This window comes from Seriola lalandi, unplaced genomic scaffold (genome assembly GCF_002814215.2).
Source record: "Seriola lalandi dorsalis isolate HSWRI2012SDOR001 ecotype SW California unplaced genomic scaffold, Sedor1 jcf7180002054332, whole genome shotgun sequence".
Taxonomy (NCBI): domain Eukaryota; kingdom Metazoa; phylum Chordata; class Actinopteri; order Carangiformes; family Carangidae; genus Seriola; species Seriola lalandi.
The window spans coordinates 1,184,405-1,205,523 of NW_019524885.1; the positions used below are offsets into that span (position 1 = coordinate 1,184,405).

At 41.4% G+C, this 21,119-nt stretch overlaps 1 protein-coding gene across 1 annotated transcript in view; it reads left to right on the top strand.

Annotated features, from left to right (window-relative positions):
* The window catches only part of grin3a (glutamate receptor, ionotropic, N-methyl-D-aspartate 3A), a 42,980-nt gene extending 24,475 nt beyond the window's left edge, over positions 1 to 18,505 (top strand). The window contains exons 5-10 of the mRNA XM_023407292.2: positions 50 to 195; positions 2,260 to 2,375; positions 3,153 to 3,304; positions 6,686 to 6,847; positions 7,207 to 7,277; positions 16,510 to 18,505. Of these exons, the coding sequence (XP_023263060.2) occupies positions 50 to 195; positions 2,260 to 2,375; positions 3,153 to 3,304; positions 6,686 to 6,847; positions 7,207 to 7,277; positions 16,510 to 17,086 (1,224 nt within the window). The 3' untranslated portion in view covers positions 17,087 to 18,505. The remainder of the gene's footprint in view (positions 1 to 49; positions 196 to 2,259; positions 2,376 to 3,152; positions 3,305 to 6,685; positions 6,848 to 7,206; positions 7,278 to 16,509) is intronic.
* The last annotated feature ends 2,614 nt before the right edge of the window (positions 18,506 to 21,119 follow it).

A 21,119-nucleotide genomic window follows, 5' to 3' on the forward strand; every position in this document is an offset into this window, starting at 1 on the left:
ACGTCATTTTTTAGAAGAAACACCTCAGTTTCTTCTTGCTTTCCTGCAGTTGCACCATCCCTCTCAGGGATTCCGCTTCGCCACAGTGAGAGAAAGCAGCGCAGAGGACTACGTCAAGAAGAGTTTCCCTGAGATGCACGAGTATATGAGAAGATACAACGTCCCGGCAACACCAGATGGAATACACAATCTCAAGTAAGGCGAGGTTATACATACAGTCCACATACAGTACAGCACACACGTGCACACGCACGCATATACACATAAATATTCAGGTGTGCAGATGGTGCTTTCCAGTGAACCAGGTTATTCCCATATCTCTGTCATCTACTGTCATCATTCCTTTCAAACCTAATTCCTCTCTGGTTGCACAAATGGAAACAAAGAAACTGTATCATCTCTGAAAAAAAAAAAAAGAAAAGAAAAGAAAAAAAAGAAGAAAAGAAATCTTTTAGTCGCATGTCCAAGGAAAGCCAAGACTGTGGGGGTGAAAAAAATTGCATCCCTGCTGCTGCTGTTCCCACTGCAAGCCTGCCTGCCCGCATTCAAGTCTCACCCTCCTCCTTACCCTGCCATTGCTGTCATCCTAAGCTGCTTCGACATTCAACTGGCATCCCCGTGGAGCCAAGCAAGAATATAGTGAGAGAAGGCAGCTGGAATGCAGGCCTAGGCTGGTTAGGACAGAATTTGAATGGATGAAACACAATTTTTTTTTTTTTTTTTTTTTACTGAGCTTGTAATATGCTGATTAGAGGGTTCAAGGAAAAATGTCATCTTTAGAAAATTACAACCAGGGGAACAAGACAGCCATACAAGCATACTCGCTGCTCAGGGTTTACTCCGCGAGGAGCCAGGCATTATTTATCAGTGACATTATCATACTGTGAGTATTATGTGAATCGTGTTATAGCTGTATCTAGTTTCAACAGCTATTAAAACTCTGTTAAACTACTTTCTTATTAAAGTGTTACTTCATGATGAAGACTTTTCCCTGATCAACCTCAGAGATTCAACACTAACAGAACCGCTGTGTCTTACGTCGCCTCGTAAAATAAAGCCACATTACAGAAATGGCTTCCTGTCACCAGTGCTGTTTTCCATTTATGGCACTGAGATGCTTTTGCACGATTCAACTCCTTTTAGAGGCATTAACCGAAGACGATGACGCAGAAGAAGCAGTAGCATCATATTGGTTAGTTAATTGGTTGATGCCGGGGTCGTGCTAGGGTCATAAAATACGCAACATCAGTTTCATACTTTGGTGGAAATACCAAGGACATAAGCTTCAAGCTAACTCAGCCTGTCATAATGAACAGCCAGCTCGTGGGTGGAAGATAGCGGAGGATTTCAAACACTGTCCTTGATAACAAACAAAAAACAGAGTAAGTCTTGGAAAAAAAAAAAAAGAAGCTTTATCACTTGTATCCCAGCAGGCTTTAGCTGTCCGTGAAGATGTTTTACAGTTGATTTGTAAAAGCCTCGTTGCTGTGTTGTCACAATATTTCACCTGTATAACAGGCTTGGAGTGAGGAAGACAAATAAAGGCAGTAATTGTAATGCCATATGATCAGAGGAAGTATTGGGAAATCCCGGACAAAGCAAAAGGTTGAGAGAAATCTGTCTATCATTATTCATTACTTCACTTCTTATTTTTTTCTGTCAAGTAGCGTTACGTGTTTATGAAGTGAAAGCATTAAAAAAAAAAAAAAAAAAACCTATAAAAACAGACAGAAGAGTGACGTGGGTACAAAAGCAGAGAAAATTAGTCTAGTCTTGGAGAAGCAGACGAGGGGGAAGATGACACTAAGTAAAGGTTCATTCCAGTTCACGTCTCGGGGGCGGGGGGGGGTTTAATTTTTCATGTGAATTTCAGAGGGTTGTCTGGAAGCTTCTGTGGTTCAGAGCCATGAGATTTTAGTTAGTGCTACTGTCATATTTGTTACCACAATGAAACATCCGGCACTCATCAATAACATCTCAAATGATCAGATTCTCATAAAACTCAGTCATTCGGGCTAATGCTTCTGTTCCAGCATTACAGTGTGTAACTGTCTGATCATAGAAACACACACACACACACACACACACACAGTTTGTTAGTTTGCAAATAGCTCAACAGAAAATCCCGACAGTTTCTGTGTCTGGAGCAACAGTTTGTTGTTATCTAGAGTTCCAGAAGCAGACGGAGTCCGACCTCTTTCTGCTACATCTGCATTTGCGTTGCACTCGGAGGATTTTCTTCTTGTTGTGTGTTTACAGGGCTGACCCTCAGAAACTGGACGCATTCATCATGGACAAAGCTCTGCTGGACTACGAGGTCTCCATAGATGCAGACTGTAAAACACTAACAGTTGGAAAACCCTTCGCTATAGAAGGTAACACATGGAAGCTTCTTATGTGACGATTCATTTGCTCATAAAATTATGTTTTCCACCTTAGTGGGTTTGTTGTCTAAGCAGTAAGGTTATTGGTTGATTAAGAATCACTCAAACATGCGTTGGTTTTTTTAATTGTCACTTGATTTTAAGAGGTCTTTCTGCGTGAGTGCAGACCAACTGACCATGAGCGTTTTTAGGACACTCCTGAATTTAACAATATCAGCCACTCAACGCTTGAACAGCAGCTAATCTTCTGGCTTTCAAAAGCTTTACATTCTTCACTGTCTACTGTTAATCTGTGGTCCATTTAGCAAGCCTCTTCCTCCCACTGTGAAAATGTTCCCATGGTGGTTGCTTCCATTACAGGACACCACGGTCCCACATTCCAGTGTTGTTGTTAATTACTTAATGCACCCTTAAGCCTTCAGGATATAATACAGATCAATCAGCGTGCTTCCTACCAAGACAAGCTACTTCTGTAATTGGCTATCACTGAATTTGTCACACTTTCCTGGCATGCTGAGAAATACAGAGATATACTGACATTTTCAAGTACCTGCAAAATTGCCAACACTGCCTTCTTTCTGCTCAGCTGCTATTCCTGCGAACGGCTATAAACCAGTGAAATAATATAATGGCAGCACATGGTTTTGAAGTGACAATTATTTTCTTGTGACGGAGAAGTCAAGAGTCAGTACTGAGTGTTTTTGTTTGTGTGTGTGTGTGTGTGTGTGTGTGCGTGTGTCTGTGTGTTTGTTATGTGTCCACTGGCAGGCTACGGCATCGGCCTCCCTCAGAACTCTCCTCTCACCTCCAACTTCTCTGAGCTTGTTAGTCAGTACAAGTCAGACGGCTTCATGGACATGCTGCATGACAAATGGTACAAGGTTGTGCCCTGCGGGAAGCGGAGCTTCGCTGTGACTGAGGTAAAAACCACCTGCTACATACAACAGCAGCACACTATTGTTCCTGTTGATGAAGACATGCTGAGTTGTGACTTGCAGCATCTCCTCATCACAACCAGTGGATATAGTCCAAATATAAAAGCTAATAAATTACATCTCAGGTCATTTCAAATATTTCATAATTATATAGAAGTAGTCTTTTGTCTATCTGCTGTCTACTTCTATCATGGGGGATTATTTTACAAAGCCCCTCAAACAAATCCTGACCAAGGACTCTGACTCTGCCATCAGAACACTTTCCCTGCACTCCCTCCACAACCTTCATGAACAGTAATTGCTCCCCTCTAATTCAGACCCTGGCCCCTGACCCTCCAGCTGCTAACCAAGCTGTATCGTCCCCATAACTTCAGGCCTAAGCAGTCCGGGCCCCCATGGTCCATGTTGTTGTTCTGCTATTACAAAGCACTTAGCTCTCTTAGCAGCCTGGCCATTCCTCCTCCCAGCTGCGACTCTGGAATCCCTAAAAGCTTCTCCCAGCTCAGTCCGGACCGCACACACCCCATTTTCCAAGCCTGGATTAAAAACTAACTCCCCTGTACACCTCCTCTGCCTCATCTTCTCCCTGTATTTGTACTATGCTCTTCATTATTTATTTTGTCTTGCATAGTGTCTGTGACAGGCGATATAATAATCAGCTGGTTGTTCATAATTAAGCAGCATTCATTGGTGCGTGCCTTTGAATGACAGCATCACCGAAATACCAAACACGCGAATGTAGATTAACCGTCTAATGAGGCTCGTACGAGCAGCAGAAGTGCTACACTGCAGTGGCACAGATTCAGTGTCGCTGAATGAACCATTTTCCACTGTGCAACAGCTAGACTTGTTATAGATGCTATCTACAGTTGCAGACATTTAAATTGCTCCAGGTACATTTCATTTCTCAGCATCATGCCTTCCTCCGCCTGCCTATAGTGACGGCAGAGGAAGCTGCTCACCCAGTATTCTGTTTCATCTGTGTGTCATTTAATTTTACACACAACTACAGCAGACAGTTGACTATCAGAAATCGCGGTGTGATGATCATGTGCACGCTCCATTTTCTCATGTTATGTATACTGAACGCTGTAGACTATGATACGTAAAATATGCAGCACAACATATATCCACCCTAACCGATGTTTTTAAATCCACTTGCAAATACAGCGTCGTCAAGTGTAACAAAAGTAGAATGTTTTGGCACGGTTACAGTGTGCTGTCACAACAAACACTGGACAACATCAGCGGGAAATTCACGTGATATAAGTAGTGTATGAATTACTGACAAGGCTGGCTCACTTTAGTCATGGCTCAGCATTTTTTTTTTAGCAATCTTTTATTCCGATGAATGAGTGCTACACCAGCAGCAGCAGCAGCAGCAGCAGCAGCAGCGAGCCGGGGATCCTGAAAAGATGAAAAATCTGATGGATTGGCTTCAGTGAGTCAAGCCAAACCCTCTGGCATCCCGCCAGCTCCCTGTCACCCCAAAGAAGTTGATCCCATTTGAAGTAATAAAATCAATACTAATAAATGACATATTATTCAATTAGCTAACATTAAGAGGGCCAAGCTTAACATTACCATGAATAAATTGTGACCAAAGGGATGCAGATTATGAGCGTTATGGCGCTTTATTGAAGTTGTTCGTCGACTTTTGCAGCAAATTTTTTGCAATTAATCAACGAGAGTAGTGAACCAATGACCGGGGAAAACATAACGGTGTTGTGAATTATAAGATCACTGTGATAAATGATTGTTTTATACGGTTACAACTGACAGGAAGTGCGTGTGTAGCCAAGAGCATGTGCAAAATCTATATCTGCGAGGAATGTTGGGAGAGGGTTAATACACACCAACTTGCACTGCTTTTTATGCAGTTGAGTATAACAGATTAGTGTCATGTATGTTCAGTAAGCGTGTCTTACTGTTAAAAAGGATAACACCACTGTAATTTTATTTCCCTATGACAGTACAGTTTGAAATGTGTTCCCCTGCAGTCAGATGCCACTTATTGTCTCTACTGCGCGACTTCCCAGGAATCATCGGCTCCCACCCTCCAAAATTTCATTACAGCCGGCTCGCCAAGTCACAATACTGCAATGACGAATTTAATCCATCATGTATTCCTTTCCAACATGACTTTATAATGCAATCATCGCAGCTGCTGCTGTATCGCTCCATACTCTGCGGTAAAAAAAAACATCCTTATAAGAATGTGCATCTGCAGTAACAGCAACAAGTGCTCAATTAAGAAAAGTGTGATATTACATTTGGAGCTGGCTGCACGTGCAGACTGCTAAAGCATTTCTGAGAGGTTTCTCCACACCGATACATCCAGGAGAGAATAAGAGCAAATTAAGATCTGAAGAAAAAAAAAAAAATCATAATCTCAGTAATAGGTGTGATATCCCAGAGCGAGACAGTCTGAGGGTTTTTCTTAGAAGCTTAAATCTCAGTGATTTAAACGAAACAATGTAAATGTCCAGGAGAAGTAACTGATACTTTATTTCACATTTCTCATTTCTCTGAAATAGCCATAAATAGCTTTTACAGCTGTAGTGATGGCAGTGTTAAGTTATGGGGACAAAAAATATACCATGCATTACATTTGTCATTGCAGCGTACTGTCTATGCAAGCTGTTTTTAAATGGAGTTTGGAAAACAAAAAGGGAGCCGATGACTCTCAGGAGGTCGGCGAAAACTTGCTGTAATTGAGACGGTGGGAACTTACGACTGCGGTGAATACATCAGCGGGTTCCCACCTTTCATGGGTTATAATGGCAAAATAATAAGAAAATTACACTCGTGTTATCATTAAAGTGTTGGCTGTATACACCAACAAAAACCTACGGCCACACTTCCTACTGAAAACATCTGTTTCAATAAGATAAGGCTGCTCGTGCATGCAGTTTCCATATTGTTCTCAATTATTTATTTATTTTTGTTACAGTACAAAACACAAAACGCAGTGCACACTAAAAAAGACTAAAAAAGTCTTTGACATAGTGGATCCATTGACCTTAAACTGCTGTACTTTGTGCAAAAAGACATGTATATATATTGTATGACGTGGCTTGCATAAAGCAATATACACGGACCACGGGGATTTCAAGATAAAGGGTTTGATTAATAATTAAATATAAATGTTAAATTTGTAAAAGTGGAATCTTGTGTTATCTTGTTATGTGACTGTTTTATCACCATGCAGCACAACCTGAGGGACGTTTTATTGTTGTACTTCCTGGAAAGAATTTTTCAGACAACTACTCCTCCATTAGAGACAGTAGATATGAATCTTCCCATCTCTCCACTTTCTTTCCCTGCCTCCCACCGCCGCTCATTAAAACTCGTGTCTCTCTCCAGACGCTGCAGATGGGCATAAAGCACTTCTCCGGTCTGTTTGTGATGCTGTGTGTGGGCGTGGCCTTATCTCTACTGACCACCATAGCGGAACACATTGTGTACAAGCTGGTGATCCCGAGGGTCAAGGAGCCACGCTTCAAATACTGGCTGCACACGAGCCAGGTGTGAACACACACACACACACACACACACACACACACACACTTTCAAAACTAGTTGGAACACAGCTACACTGCAGCCAGAAGAGGACTACTCACTACTTTAAGTCATCATAGCACAAAATAAACATAGACAATTTCAAAGTACACAGGGATAGCAGCAATATGTATGGTCCATATGCATTTAGACAGTGACACAGTTTTGATTACTGCTCTCTTTCACTTTCCTCTCTCTCCCTCTCTTTCTCTAACATACACACACACACACTTTAGCATTGCCAGTAACCTCCAGAATAATCACAGAAAAACAGGCAAATCATTTCCACTACGCATTTGACAGCCAATGTGTTGCTTGTTTTCCAGAGATTACACCGGGCCCTCAACTCGGTCTTCACCGATGACAAACTACCAACTGTTACCAAGCCAGAGAAGAGGTACTGTCCCTGTCACTGAAGGCTGGTCTCAGTTCAGTTTCAGCTCAATCCAATGAATCCAGTAGACAAGTACTGCAATACACTGACACTAAATGTAATGTTTTTTTCATGAATTTGATTTAAAAGGTCCCATATTTTACACTTTTCTGGTGTTTTAGTTGAAGTTATGAAGATATCTTTGTGGTTTTAAGTATCAAAAACCATCTCAGAGGAGATAGTTGTGGTTTTTACATCTAATCTCTCACGTCTCTCTCTGGAGCTCTTGTGTGTGTTGTTGTGACTGTTTTCTGAGTGACGCACAGCCAGGCCAACCACAGGTAACAGATCGTAGTGTACTATTGTAGCTTGGTAAAAATTAAACTCGGTGGTAAATGCAAATGGCAATGACTTAAAATGCTCTTGTGATTCAGAAAAAAATAAATTTTAGCCACTGGTCTCTAATATCCTTGGCAAAGCTGTGCAATGAGATAATGGCTTCCTGACATCCAACGATTCAATGTTTCCCTGAAATTTTTCAGTCTTGTAGCTTCTTAGCTCAGAATGAAAGCTTGGTGTCGTGTTGTTAATTAAAAAAGTTCAGACAGCGGGTCTGAGTGGGCCGGCGCTGGGGGTATGGCCGACCTCAGTGACATCACAAAATGACAGAATTGACGGCTTGTTTCAAGGCAGTTTCTGAATACTTTGACAGTATTTATGCAACACCTTGAACTGCTGAATAAACAAACAAAAAAAAGATATGGAAATCTCACTTTCTACAATATGGAACCTTTAAGCATTGAACTGAATGTCATCTGAGCCCAGTTGTGTTGTAATCATTTAAGACCCATTAGTACATTTAGTTTTGACTCTTGACATGCAAAGATTTGTCAAAAATAGGACTGCCACTCATTTTAACCAATTGTGTAGAGAAGAGATGTAATGCTGACAATAATTGCAATATTGTCAGCGTTATGACAATATTTTCATGTTTATTTTCTATCAGGGTGTATTTTACTCCACAGAGTGGTGTCAAACCACTGCACCCTCCATTTTCCCACCACTTCAAGTCTTTAAACGCCAGTGTTTCTTCTCGTTCAGAGTGCTTTACTTCATTTAGAGGCATGTCTAGGAAGCGACTGTTTAAAGCAAATGGTGATTATAGTTAGATTTGGTGGGAAAGGCTCTGCTGTTTGAGGGAGCTCTCGATGAATCCAAGCAGTAATATGGATTCTGCTGAGAGAGCTAATCCCCCCCCAAAACAAAATTATTGCTCCCTGCTTAATAAGTATAAGCAGGGGCACATAAAAAAAAGAAAAAGCCACTGTGATCTGCCATCCTGACTATGCAACAAGCACATTTAAATTTCCCTTGAATGCCAACAAAGCCCTTTATATGTGAGAAGTAGCTCAGACAACATCCTGGCTGCCCTCAGATAAATACTGTATGTGGCAGGATACTAACAGGATCCTCATCCAAGGGAAATATTCAACTAAATGTAACTAACCCATGAGAAGCAACAAGAATGTTGCAATTTCCCCTAAACGCTACCAAGCACTTCTCATATCGAGTTATAAGTCAATATTATTGATCACTCTCAAAGGGAAGTGCAACTAAAATGAATAACCATAAACAAGTCTGGAGTAAAGAATTACTTGAATGATCTGCTAAATGAATGCACGAGCCAAAAGAAAACCACAAGGTGAAAATGTGCCCAAGACCCAAACTCATACTCTAGTATCCCAATCGTCGTTTGCAACAAATAGCAGCTACAGGAACCTCGTTTGAACAAAACCAAATGCAAATAAACACACACAGGTTGCATATGAACACACAAACAATGCAAAACAAACACACAGAGATTTATCAGCACAACAGCAAGCAAAGCAGCCAGCAAGCACAACATCACGCTTTATCATGACGCTGAATCAGAACAGCAGGGAAGCTCAGCGGGGAAATAGCCAACAACAATGCAGCCATGGTTATCTTGCTGGCACGGCCCAGAGAACAACAGGCTGCACGGAGCCAACACATGACATGTCACTGGCACTGAATGAAAGCGCGAGCAGCACAGCGGCAGATATTTAACTTACCCCCCGGGTATGACGGCGGGTTGAAGTCCGGTGAAGGCCCCTGGCAGAGTGGATGCGGACTGACAGCAAACAGAGGGAAAACTCGGCCTCGGTGTCGTGAACTGGATGAAGGCTGACTGACAGCAGCTTGGTGGAGGCGGAGGAGGGTGCGAACGTTTGCTTTTTAATCCAGATCATCCGAAATGAGAGGCACAGACGCGGACAGGTGAGCTGCGGCATCGCTAGGTGACAGGTCAGATTGTTCGCGGTGTACACCTGAAGGAATATGATTGGATGCTGCTAATCACATAAGCAGTGAATGAGCCAGTCAGAGTACAGCATACTGCAAACTTCCGGTTCCGTCAATCGGCCAACACAGGTGACTTCCTTCGACAGAAACTTTTATTTTGTAATACATTTTATACGTTTAAAAATGCCGTAAAATGTATACGATTAAAGGAAAATGTTATGCTGAATTAGTGGGTGTCATTGCATGAGCCCATATGATGTAACCTTAATTCACACTACACATACACAGAGGCGTTTTCAGCGAGCCACTGGCCACATTATCAGGCTGAGAATAAGTGACATCAATTAACATCCAAGTGGCAGTTAGGGGACTCGTTTTTAATCAGAAGCTAAATAGAACGGTCAGTCTGTTGGAAGTTAATTATCAGTAAGGGATATTGAGGAAATAATCTCACGCTGACGTCACAGAGTATTGTTTGGTACAGCGGGTCAGAGAGGGAGCTTTAGTAGCCTAAATCATGAAAGTTTCTTTTTGAGCAGCTTCAGTGTCTCTTCAAATGTTGCATGTGTGCACTTTGTTCAGATGAGTAGCACAGTCATTTTGACACCGCTGTACCATTGTGTTGTTTTATTCATTTTCGATTTCTGCTCATGTTGTCATTTTAACATCACTTTGGAGCTCATTCTTTGCGATCGCACAAGCATATCTTGACGTAGAGGGAAATTGACTCTCTTTTAAGCCTCTAAGGAGAGATCAAAACAATCCTCAACCTATTGCAGAGCAAAAGATTTTATTACACCCTGCTGCTCTCTATTTCACATCTATCCCTACTTAGCGACGCACTCTGAGGGGACACTCAGGTGGAGCGCTCAAAGTGGGGATTAAGTACACGTAATAATTGTGGAGCTAAGGCCATGTGACGGATGCCTGTGGTAATGAGGATAGATTACCTACTCCTGCATAATTACGCTCATTCAATCAAGCTCTTCTGCATCGTGGCTGCACGTTGTCGAAGAGTCAGAACTTATTACTGTGATATTGTCCGTGTCCTGCAGAAAACCTTGCGTGTCAATTTTGCAAGCTCTGTACTGAAATGGTTCCAGCTTGGGGCCAGTTACAAGAAAATACATAAAGAACCCCCTCTGAGTATCAATGTTGTTACTGCAGTACATTTTAAAGAAGTATTCTTCTGTGTGTCCACCTCTTTTTTTTATCAGTGTAATAAAACATAGTATTATATAACAAAATGGAGCATATGAGTTAAAATTAAAGATTTTAAAACAACTATTTAAGATGGAACCATAATATATTTCATTTCCTAACTGTGCTAACAAGGATGTAGAAAAACCCGAAGGCATGAGAGAACTGTCCGACTGAGCGAATTAGGAGCAGTGTCTGTAATAGCCTGAAACACTCTCTGATGGCCAATTAAGATCCTGTGATTTAGTATCAAACGCAGTGTTAAGGTCATGTAGCTGGAGAAAAGGCCTTTCACTTCTACTAGATCAATAATATCAGTTACGAGTTGACTGCTATGCTCTTTTTAATAGAGAAATTAGATGGGGATTGGACCATTGCTTCTTCTGTTTATGCGTATTATACTATAGCTATAATAACTAAAACCTGTTACACTGGCATTTATTATAGTGACACATTCAAAGTCGATTTTTTTCACTGTGTTACATTTAATTTCTTATGCAGTTTTGATTTTTGCTGTAGTCACTTATCTTGTTTCACTTCTGTTTCATGTCCTATTTAATTTGCCAGCTATTTTCAAATACTTTAAAGGTCCATATTATATAAAGAGTAATTTCCATGTCTTTTTTTATTATAAAGCAGGTTCTGTATTAATACTGTGAAAGTATTAAAGCACTCAGTCCACAAAGAAATGCACACAGCCTGTATTCACAGCAGCTGTGCCTTAAAACAAGCCATCAGCACTTCCATAACTTTGTGATGTCACAACTTTACAGTTACATCCCTCACCCATGCCTCATACCATTTTGGTACTTGAAGCCACAAATATATCTTCTTATGGATCAACACTTCAAATAAAACACCAGAATAGCATAAGATATGGGACCTTTAACTCTGGTCTCTGTTTTGTTTTTATTGCAAACTCTGCTACCTCCATGTAGTTTAGGACACAATTTGCATTTTGCTTTTCTATTCCTCACCTCTGGAGCAACCACAGCAGCTCTACAGAGTCCAAATGGCTGGGCAGAGACTGTGCTTCTCTGTCTCAGTCCTGATGAGTGATTCTTTTGTCGTGCACTTCAATTTCAAATAGGTGTAATCACAACAGATGAGAGTTACTGTGTGTAACAGTCTAACAGAAGAAGACCAAATTTGACAGTAATGTTTTCCCCCTCCACAGTGTGATCAAGAGGTCATTCAAAGCTGTACAGAACCGCAGCCTGGAGCTGGTAGGGATTCAGTATCCTGCTCAAGGACACTTCAGCTGGGTTCATATCTGTGTGCTGCACCTGCGTCCTGCTTGTTGAAGGACAGCCCCCCCCCCATTCACAATGCTACAAGCTGTGCTTATATTTCTTGTTGTCACTGGTGGTGGCAACATCTGTGCTGACATATGTGTTAGGAAATAGTGTGTCTGTGGTGAAATATTGTAGCATAAAGATCTGCAGCAGGTAAATGTGAATCAACACTGAGCTGTCCTCTTTTCATAAGCTGCGGTTGTTGGCGTGTGATTTCAAAGTATCTACGATTATTGGAAGTTCCGAGTAGTTAATAACATTGGATTCTGTATTTGGTTCATGCATCTAACAACTTTGGATCCACAGTAGGTTGCAAGGACATGCATAAAGTCACTGCATATGGAGGAAATCAATATTTATGAAAATGTAAATGAAGGATTGGGCATATCCTAATAAGAGGAATCTGGCAACCCTGCAAATTGAGAGTATGAGAGACCAGATGTATGTGGAGGAATGTGAGAGCTGCAAATTGTGGAGGGATGTAGGGGGGACTAGGGGTATCTAACCCTCAGCAGTTGTGAAAACTAAATGGATTGTCTCTCAAGGGTGACTTGCAGTCGTGTGTTTAAGCCTCTGGCCTCTTCATATACAGAATGCTAAACACTGAGCTACATTTGTTTTTGAGTGAGAAAAGAAAAGGCCCTCTGATGTTAATGAGAGGAACACAATGAGCTTAACAGCTCTCACAGTCAAAACCTTAAATGTTTCATTTCTCTTTCAGATGCACATAATCCTTCACACAAAAACTTTTGTATAGAGTGAATGACTGGAGTGACTCTTCTGAACACAGCACCATGTTATAAAACAATGAAGACATGAATAACATCCAAATATTGGGTGGGGGGGTTGAACTTATATCATATTTCAGCATACTTTTTATCTGCTAAACAAAATTGTCCGCACTGCATGGTGCACGTTTCCCTGTCTGACCTTGATGTAATTATTTCTTGTGGGACACTGCACTGCGCTCATATCTACCAGGCAGAAAAGTTAGTGATTACATTTTTTCCAGTGGAATCATGTAAACATTGTCTCCATCATTTTCCCCCATTCATATCATGAAGTTGAAAAAAAGCTCTTTCATGTGGAGGCGACACCTGGACTCCTAAAGCCTGAGGAAATGAAGTTAGAGACTGGATGAAAACGCAATAGAGAAGCAAAGCGTAGGACTAGTATTATTACCAATGATAAGAATCATCTCAAAGTGCTTTCAAAATGAGTACATGAAAACCAAAAGTTCAATTCATCAATAAAACCCACAGCAATGCATGCAAAGGATGATAAAAGCATAATAAAGCAAGTCTATAAAGGTGAGTTTTAATTTAAAAGCCTGACTTTTCCACATTCAAGCCAGCGTTTGTTTTCAAACTAATTGTTAAACCAGGGGCCTACCTGAGAGCCTCTGGCTGCTGGGATATGGCTTAGTTAGTGACAGAACATCTCTGCTACAAAGGCAGTCTTACCACTAATAAGCACTTCTTCTAAAGATGCTAAAATAGTGGGTGATTATCCTAAGATTTAAGGCTTAAGAGAACTGATAACGCTAACCACATGGCAAAATAAGCTCCCTTTCACTGCAGCCGTGATGTCAGCACAGCTGCCTTCTTGTCAAAAGGTGCATATATCATTTTTTAAGATGAAATTCTTTTTATGTTCTTATATAGTCTGATGTCTCATCTTTCAGTTTAAGGTCTCTTTTGATGTCAGGAGTATCTCATTAGATTCGTCTTGTCACTTTTTTTTTTTTATCATCAGCAGAAATACCTTTGATTCAGAGAGTTCTTAAGTTAGGCTGCAATTCAAATGTTCGGGGATCTCTCTCTCTTCTCTTCTCTTCTCTGCCCCTTTAATTAAACCATGGTTATTTTTCAGCTTGCAAATCTGGTCCAATTGATATGAAAAAGTTTCTGTTTGAGAGAGGAAACCAAATTTTGTTCTTTTCCAAGTCTCCGGCAAGTCAGAGCTATCCTATAAATGACTGCAGGAACCACTAGAGTTGACAGTACACATTATATCGTATTGCCATTTTATATACTGGGTTATGTTCTCATTCTCTGTGATAGGCAAATTAATTTTTTTCGCTATCATGCCATTACACAATCATTAAAATCTAATAGTAATCTGTTTGACACTCTTGCCATTCTTCTAAATATAAATTCATAAAATGCAGTTTTTATTTATTTATTTTTTTGTTTGTATGTTTCTCAGGATATAAACTATAAATCTTGCCCTCACATCACTTTTTAATCCACTAATGCACCAAAACAATAATATTGATATTTAATAAAGCTATGAAAAACTATTGAGTTGCTAAATGTATTAACCGGAAGATAAACATATCTTCTAAATACTCATTACAATTCCATGGCTCGGTGAAGCAAAGACACTCACTGGTTATTTGGTCTAAACCTAAGATGACACCAGCCTCATGTAATAATATTGCAGCTGCCACTTTCTTTCTGCCTTCTTCCTACCATGTGCTGATGCTGTATGGAAAAAAAAAAAAAAAAAGGGGAGAAGCTTTGGGCAAAGGTCCAGGGTGAATTCATGTTGCGTTTTTTTCATGGTCAGTGCCATCAAAGGCACTGTTATATCACCATGGAGAACCATTGCTGGCTATTTTTATTAAGTTTGTGTGGCTGTAAAAATCCAGTGAAGTAGCTTCGCGATTATATTTCTCTTCCATGCTTTGGGACGCTTCCACAATACACGAAACATGCTTATGCGGGATAACTGAGATGAAGAGGAGGCAGGATAAATGCTGCAAAATGTGTGCTCACTGTGGATGACTCAGCTCCTCCATCACTCCCCGGAGTAGCATGAAGAGAAAGGGTATGTTTTGATCCCAGGTGTCAGCCGATGTGTGTTTCAGCCTGGATAGAACATGACATTCGTGATGTTGTGTCAAACTGACGCATTACCCCTCCAACCCACGTTACTGCTGCAAGTGCTCATTAGCTTGAAGATGAAGGTAGACCTCAAGGTTGGTGGGATCAGTTCAGGCACTGGAGAAAATAAATTAGGCACAAATTTAATTTCTACCAGTTGACAGTTAAGTTTTTTTCTTCTTCCTTTTTTGTCTTGAATGCCTATTCATTACAAAAAAAAAAAAAAGCTAAATGAATGAATGTTAAATATATTTCAACAAGAAATAATTTAAGAAGGAATCTAGGCATCAGCCCATTCATTTATTGTGAATGGCTGCTGCATCTGTGGCATTACAGACAGCAGTTTCACAATGTTTACTGGATGTACCTTTTAATGGCCATGTTCTAACAAAATAGGTTGTGTGACCATGAGGCCAGCTAGTCAGGCCATGAGAAGTATGACGCAGACTTCCAACCCCAACTACCCTGCCAACTAAGAGGACACTTTACACTGTGTGCCATCCAATCTGCAAGACTAGCCACAACACAGCTTCTTTGAGAGGATTTTTTTTACATAGATGATCTTGATATGGCTTGATATGGGAGCCTCGCCCCCACACAAAATCTGTACAAACTTTACAAAATGATCGTATACATTCCAGGTGGAGAAGAAATCATCAAAACTATTTACACTATTTTCACAAGAATGGGGGTTGGATTCTGTTTAAAACAAAAGTCCGCAGCCACGCTAGCAGGTATGTGAAGCTGTACTTAAGCAACACTTTGATTTAAATGCTAACGTCATCATGCTGACAATCTCACAGTTGCCGTTGTGCAATTTTGAGCATATCATCATGTTTAGTATAGCACGGCTAAGGCTGATGGTAATGTCATTACTTTAGCAGGTATTTTGTCATAAATCCAAGTAGTGGACAGTTTCAAACTGTGACTGATGATGGTGTTAAATGAAATTCTAAGGAAACACCAAAGTTATTACAATTCATCCTGAGGGGAATGTTAATGTCTGTACAAAATTTCACAGACTGGTGGACCTTGCATTGCTAAATAAAAAATATATATATATAAATAGTAAACATTAATAGCAGAACAATACACCCACGGACACACACAAAAAAGGCATTTTTCATTTAATGGGACATTCAGGGAGAAGACTTGTACAATTTCTTGGCAAGCATTCATGCTGGTTGTTGTGTTCCTTGAAGAATCTCGACTTGAGCCTCTTCACAATAACGTCTGGAACTTTCCAATACAGGAGTTTAGGGACATTTCTCTCCACTTTACTTTCTTGTTCACGGTCAGGTCCTGCCTAATTACAGGACAAGACCACGGTACCATATGCACTGTATACTCATAGTGTAAGCGCAGGGTTGACATCATCTGTATGTCTCTATAACAGTCAGGGAGAGAGATTCCTCTGAGGAACTGGTCTTACATAGGATTCAGCCTGTAAAGATCCAGTCAGATGACAAACAACTCCCCCTCATTGGTATTCTTAGGGTAGAAAAACAGTTTCCTCACTCTCATGTCTCTCTGTATCCGTCTCATCTCCAGGTGCAATGAGGGAAACAACCAGTCAGCATCTTGGAATCCAGCAGAGTCCTCCCACTGCAACAGGCGTAGGGTCCTTCCACAAGACATGCAGAATGACCTGGAACGCCCATCCTCCCAGGATCTTCCTCCTCCACCTCCCCCTTCTCCCCTGCCCCACCCCCACTCTCTTCCCCTCCTGGAGAAACACCTGCCCATAGTGACCACCTCCAATGGTCGCTCCGACCTGTTAGGGCGAGCATTGAGCCACGGACTGGGGCCAGGGCAGGGGGGCTCCCTACAGGGCCTAACACAGTCCCGGGGTTTGGGTGTGGGCGACTGCGGCCCCGGCCTTGGCGTGGGCCGGAACCCCCTGGTCCAGGAGCTGTCAGAACTGGAGGGCCAAATCCTCATAATCAAGCAGCAGCTGCAGTCAGCCATGAGGAGGAAGAGAGAGCTAGAACAGTACCAATCAGAAAACCAGCAAGCAAACCAGACTGCACCCAGTCAGCCCTCTACTCTCCAGTCTAACCAGTTTGCTCAGTATACCCAAACCCACCAGCAGACTAACCAACACACAAACACACTCCCAGAGTTCTGAAGCTTTTCGTCTCTGTTTTGCCCAGAGGAAAACCTGGTGAGACCCGGGAGGGACGAGTTTCCAAAACCTCCTGCAGGTTCTGGAAAAGGGTCCTCTCCTGAGTTCTGGAGCAGGAACCTTCACATTTCTGGAAGCTGAATCCTCCCTTAGGCTCAGGAGTTCCCCTAAACACCAGACTGAAACTTTCTCCACGGGTCAGATCCTGTTCTGTAACTTCAGAGGGACATTTCCTGACTTCTGGAACGTGTGATTTGATTAGACGAGAGGCACTGGACAAAGGCGAACCAGGGATCCTGAACCAAATCTGTTCTCACTAGCTTGTTGCTGTCACTGAAGAGCTGTGCAACCCCCTCTTCTTCTTAACGCCCCCCCACCCCCCTATTTTTCTTCACCTCCTTTTCAACCTTTTTCTGATCCCTCCATTTTTTTTCCTATTATTTCCATTCCGTCTCCTCTCTACTTTTGTCCCTCTCCTCCCTTCCCCCTAAGCCTTGTCTCTTCAAGGGTACAGATTTGCTTGCCATGACGATAAGCTTGATCATAGATATGACGACTCTTTGGTATTTAAGCTTAATGGGCTAATTCACCTGAGTCTTGCGTTGAGATTCATTGAGAGTGTAAAATGACCTGAGGTTGAACCCAGCCAGTTAATTCTTTATGTCCCCGTGTCTTGCTGAAACCTTGTATCTTTGATGGGGTAAGAGAAGAAACACAACTGTGACTGGTTGATTTTGCCATTGATGCCAAATGTTTCTGGCCTTTCACAGCGCGTTCAATTGATCTATGGGGCATTTTTCTCTGGTTAGTCTTTTCAGGGTTGTTGGGGCTGTTGTTATATAAAGATATAAAGTTATGGCAAGACACCTCTACATTCATCAAGGATGGATTCTAGGACTATACAAAATCTTATTTATGGATCACTGTATAATGTTGTCCTGCACTTCACTGATGCACTTCTAGTTTCTTAAGGAAAGCTGCACATACAAGTCATCATTTAACTTGTCAGAGTTTGAGTTACGGTCTAGAAGCTTTTTTTTTTTTTCTTTTTCATAATGGCTTCATGATTATAAGAGGTAATACGATAAACATTTTGTAGTCAGGGACTCAAAACAAAACCCTTTTTTTGCCCAGCCTCTTTAGATCATAGCGGTGCTCTTGTAATATTGTGACACAACAAACACAGGATTACCAGAGCAGTTTTTTTTTTTTTTTTTAAAGAGGCAAATGTATAAAAACATCAACATGAACATACTGTAGACCACTCGCTGAACTCTGACATGTTATTTAATTATGATGAACAATTCACAAATGGACACACTGAAACAGTCCCTCTGTGATGAGACCTGTTTTCTTGCATCTTTTCTGTTTGGGTTTGGATGTGTTCTGTTATTAAAAATTACCTCTCTTCTTTGCACTCAATTTAATTACCTCTCTTCTTACGACACTTCTATTCACGATTTCCAGTGCATATTACAAAGCAGAACGGGGCATAGTTGCACCTGTGTTCACTTTTAATTATTGCATCTGCCCAACCTCGAACCTGTCAGGTATGAAGTGACTCTCCTCTCTGTGTTTTCAAAAGACCTTCATGTCGTTCGTTTCGTCAAGTGAGGACCAGAGTCTTGATGATTTCAACAGACTATCATGCATTTTTTTTTCTCCCCCAAGATTTCAGGGATTTGCCTTCACTGATAGGTAATGAGCTCTTGTAAGACAAAGATGAGTCTGTGAAACTAGAGGAACAATGGCTGACATCCAGGGCAAACCAATCACACCGTGCGTTGAAAATTTATTTTTCCTGAATTTTTTATTTTTTTTTTGTCCAAGTTGGCCATTGAGATTCACCTGCAGTTGCTCATTTCCTCCCATCTAAAAAGATTCCATTATGGTTTAAAAGAAAAAAAAACAAAAACAGCCTGCAGCGATTCATAACCAACCCACTCAGAGCTTTGCTGCCTACCTTCAAACGATATTCGGTGGTTGCTCTATTCTTCAGTCAGTCATATTGCTAGAGGACAGCGATTTGGACGGAGAGTCGAACGCAGAACAGCCAAGGATGACATTTTATAAACACATGGCATGGTCAAATACTGCCCAAGACATACAAAGAAAGAGAGAGAGAGCGAGAGATAGAGAGACACTATCTATTTAGCCAGTGTGTCTGCAGGGTAAGCGCAGGCTGTCACAGCTGAAATGAATACCTGACAGAGCAAAAGAGCAAGTGCACTGGCTGAGCCGTCAGCTTTCTTTGTGTGTGTGTGTGTGTGTGTGTGTGTGTGTGTGTGTGTGTGTGTGTATGCCCTGCTTAGCGGTGGCATAAACATCACCAAAGTCGAAGCGGTCGTAACAGGATGAATCAACAGAAAAACTAAATAAGAGCCCCGTTTTAGCATATCTATGCTCATTCTAATCCCTGGCCGGAGGGCTTGTGCCAGTTGGACAGGGGTGTGGTGTGAAGGAGGAGAAGGCCGCCTCACAGGATGTGACACAGAATAGTTTTTGAAAAAATAAAGCTCCCGGAAACATCATGTTTTTTTTTCTCCTGACTTGTTCTCCGAGGCAACAATCAGGCTTCTCCTTTGAACTTACTCATACAGAATTTGTTAGACGTAAATACATTTATAGGTTTTTTTTTGTTGTTTTGTTCAGGAACCCCCCACCCCACCCCACCCCACCCACCCAACTCTGAACTTTCTGTAATTTCAAACTCAAAATCTATTTAGTGAAATTGTTCTGCGATGGTCCTCTCCAAAGATTTACTTTTAACTGCTTGAATACATATCTGAAGAACTTATACTAAGAAGGTTTTTTTTCCTTCTTCTTCCACCGAACTGAGCTTTCATAGAAGCACGTCCCCCCAGGCTGCGTGCTGCCCACTGCACCCTCTATCAAGACGGGATCTCATTACACCTCCATCCTGCAAGTATTCACTCCATCTCCCGTTCACTTCGACTGAAGCCTGTACCAGTGACAGATTCAAGCACGTGTTCGTTTGTTTCGCCCCCCGGCTTTGACTCTGATGGATTCGCAGTTCAGAGTTCACCTTTTCTTCAAGTTTTGAATATGCGAATGTGCACAATACAAACACTGACACACCGTGTGTTCCAGCAGGCTTCAAACCACAGCTTCAGTCCTCACAGATGTTCTGTTTCTGGTCACTCAGCTCAATATTCATTTATTACCCACAGGGCTGAGTGCAGGGAAATTTATTTATTTTATTTTTCTGAACAAAAGCCCAATGTAACCAACAACCATACCTTCAAGCTGAAGATGAGCCATGGTTGAGGTTAGGGCCAATCACTGCCAAGACGGAGGCGTTTGTATACAGCAGAGAAGACTGTACTGTATGTCTGACTGCAAGGCTCAAAGGCTCATGTTGAAAGTTTCTTAATATTCAAACAAACACAAGGACAGACGCATTTCCCACTTCCTCCAGCAAAGTACGGTGCAAAGACTGACTGCTTTCTGCCTCCATTTCCTCCTCTTGGTTATGTCAGTTTGAAAGTGAAATAGGAGAGGAATGAGGCTACACTTGTTTTGTATGATCCTAACCTATTATTCTGCTTGTTTTTAGTTTACACTAAGAGATTAAAAAAAGTTTCCCACTTTTAATTGGAGCATTCTGACACAATGAAAAACACGAGAGAACTCATTGTTGCTACTGACTATTTAATTCGTGGACAAACCAAGAAAAAAAAAAAAGAAATATATGCAGCATTTCGAATGAAATGCTTTTCTTTTGTTCCCAAAGTAAAAGACGATTATGATCACAATGATAATGAGTATAATTCAAATCATGAATATTTATAAAACATCTTGACTTCTCTCTTCATGCTGGGCGTATCTTCCAATAGGAAATGGAATCACAACATTGCATCACAATCCACTGGTGGCTCGGGGAAGGGGAGGGGTACCTCAAGGAGGAAAAGTGAAGCAGGAGTCATTAGCCTGGTTTCCATTAGAAGGGCTAGCCGGGCCTTAAGTCAGTCAGTCAGTTTTACTCCAAAGAGCATTTCTGTCTCTCTTTTTTTTC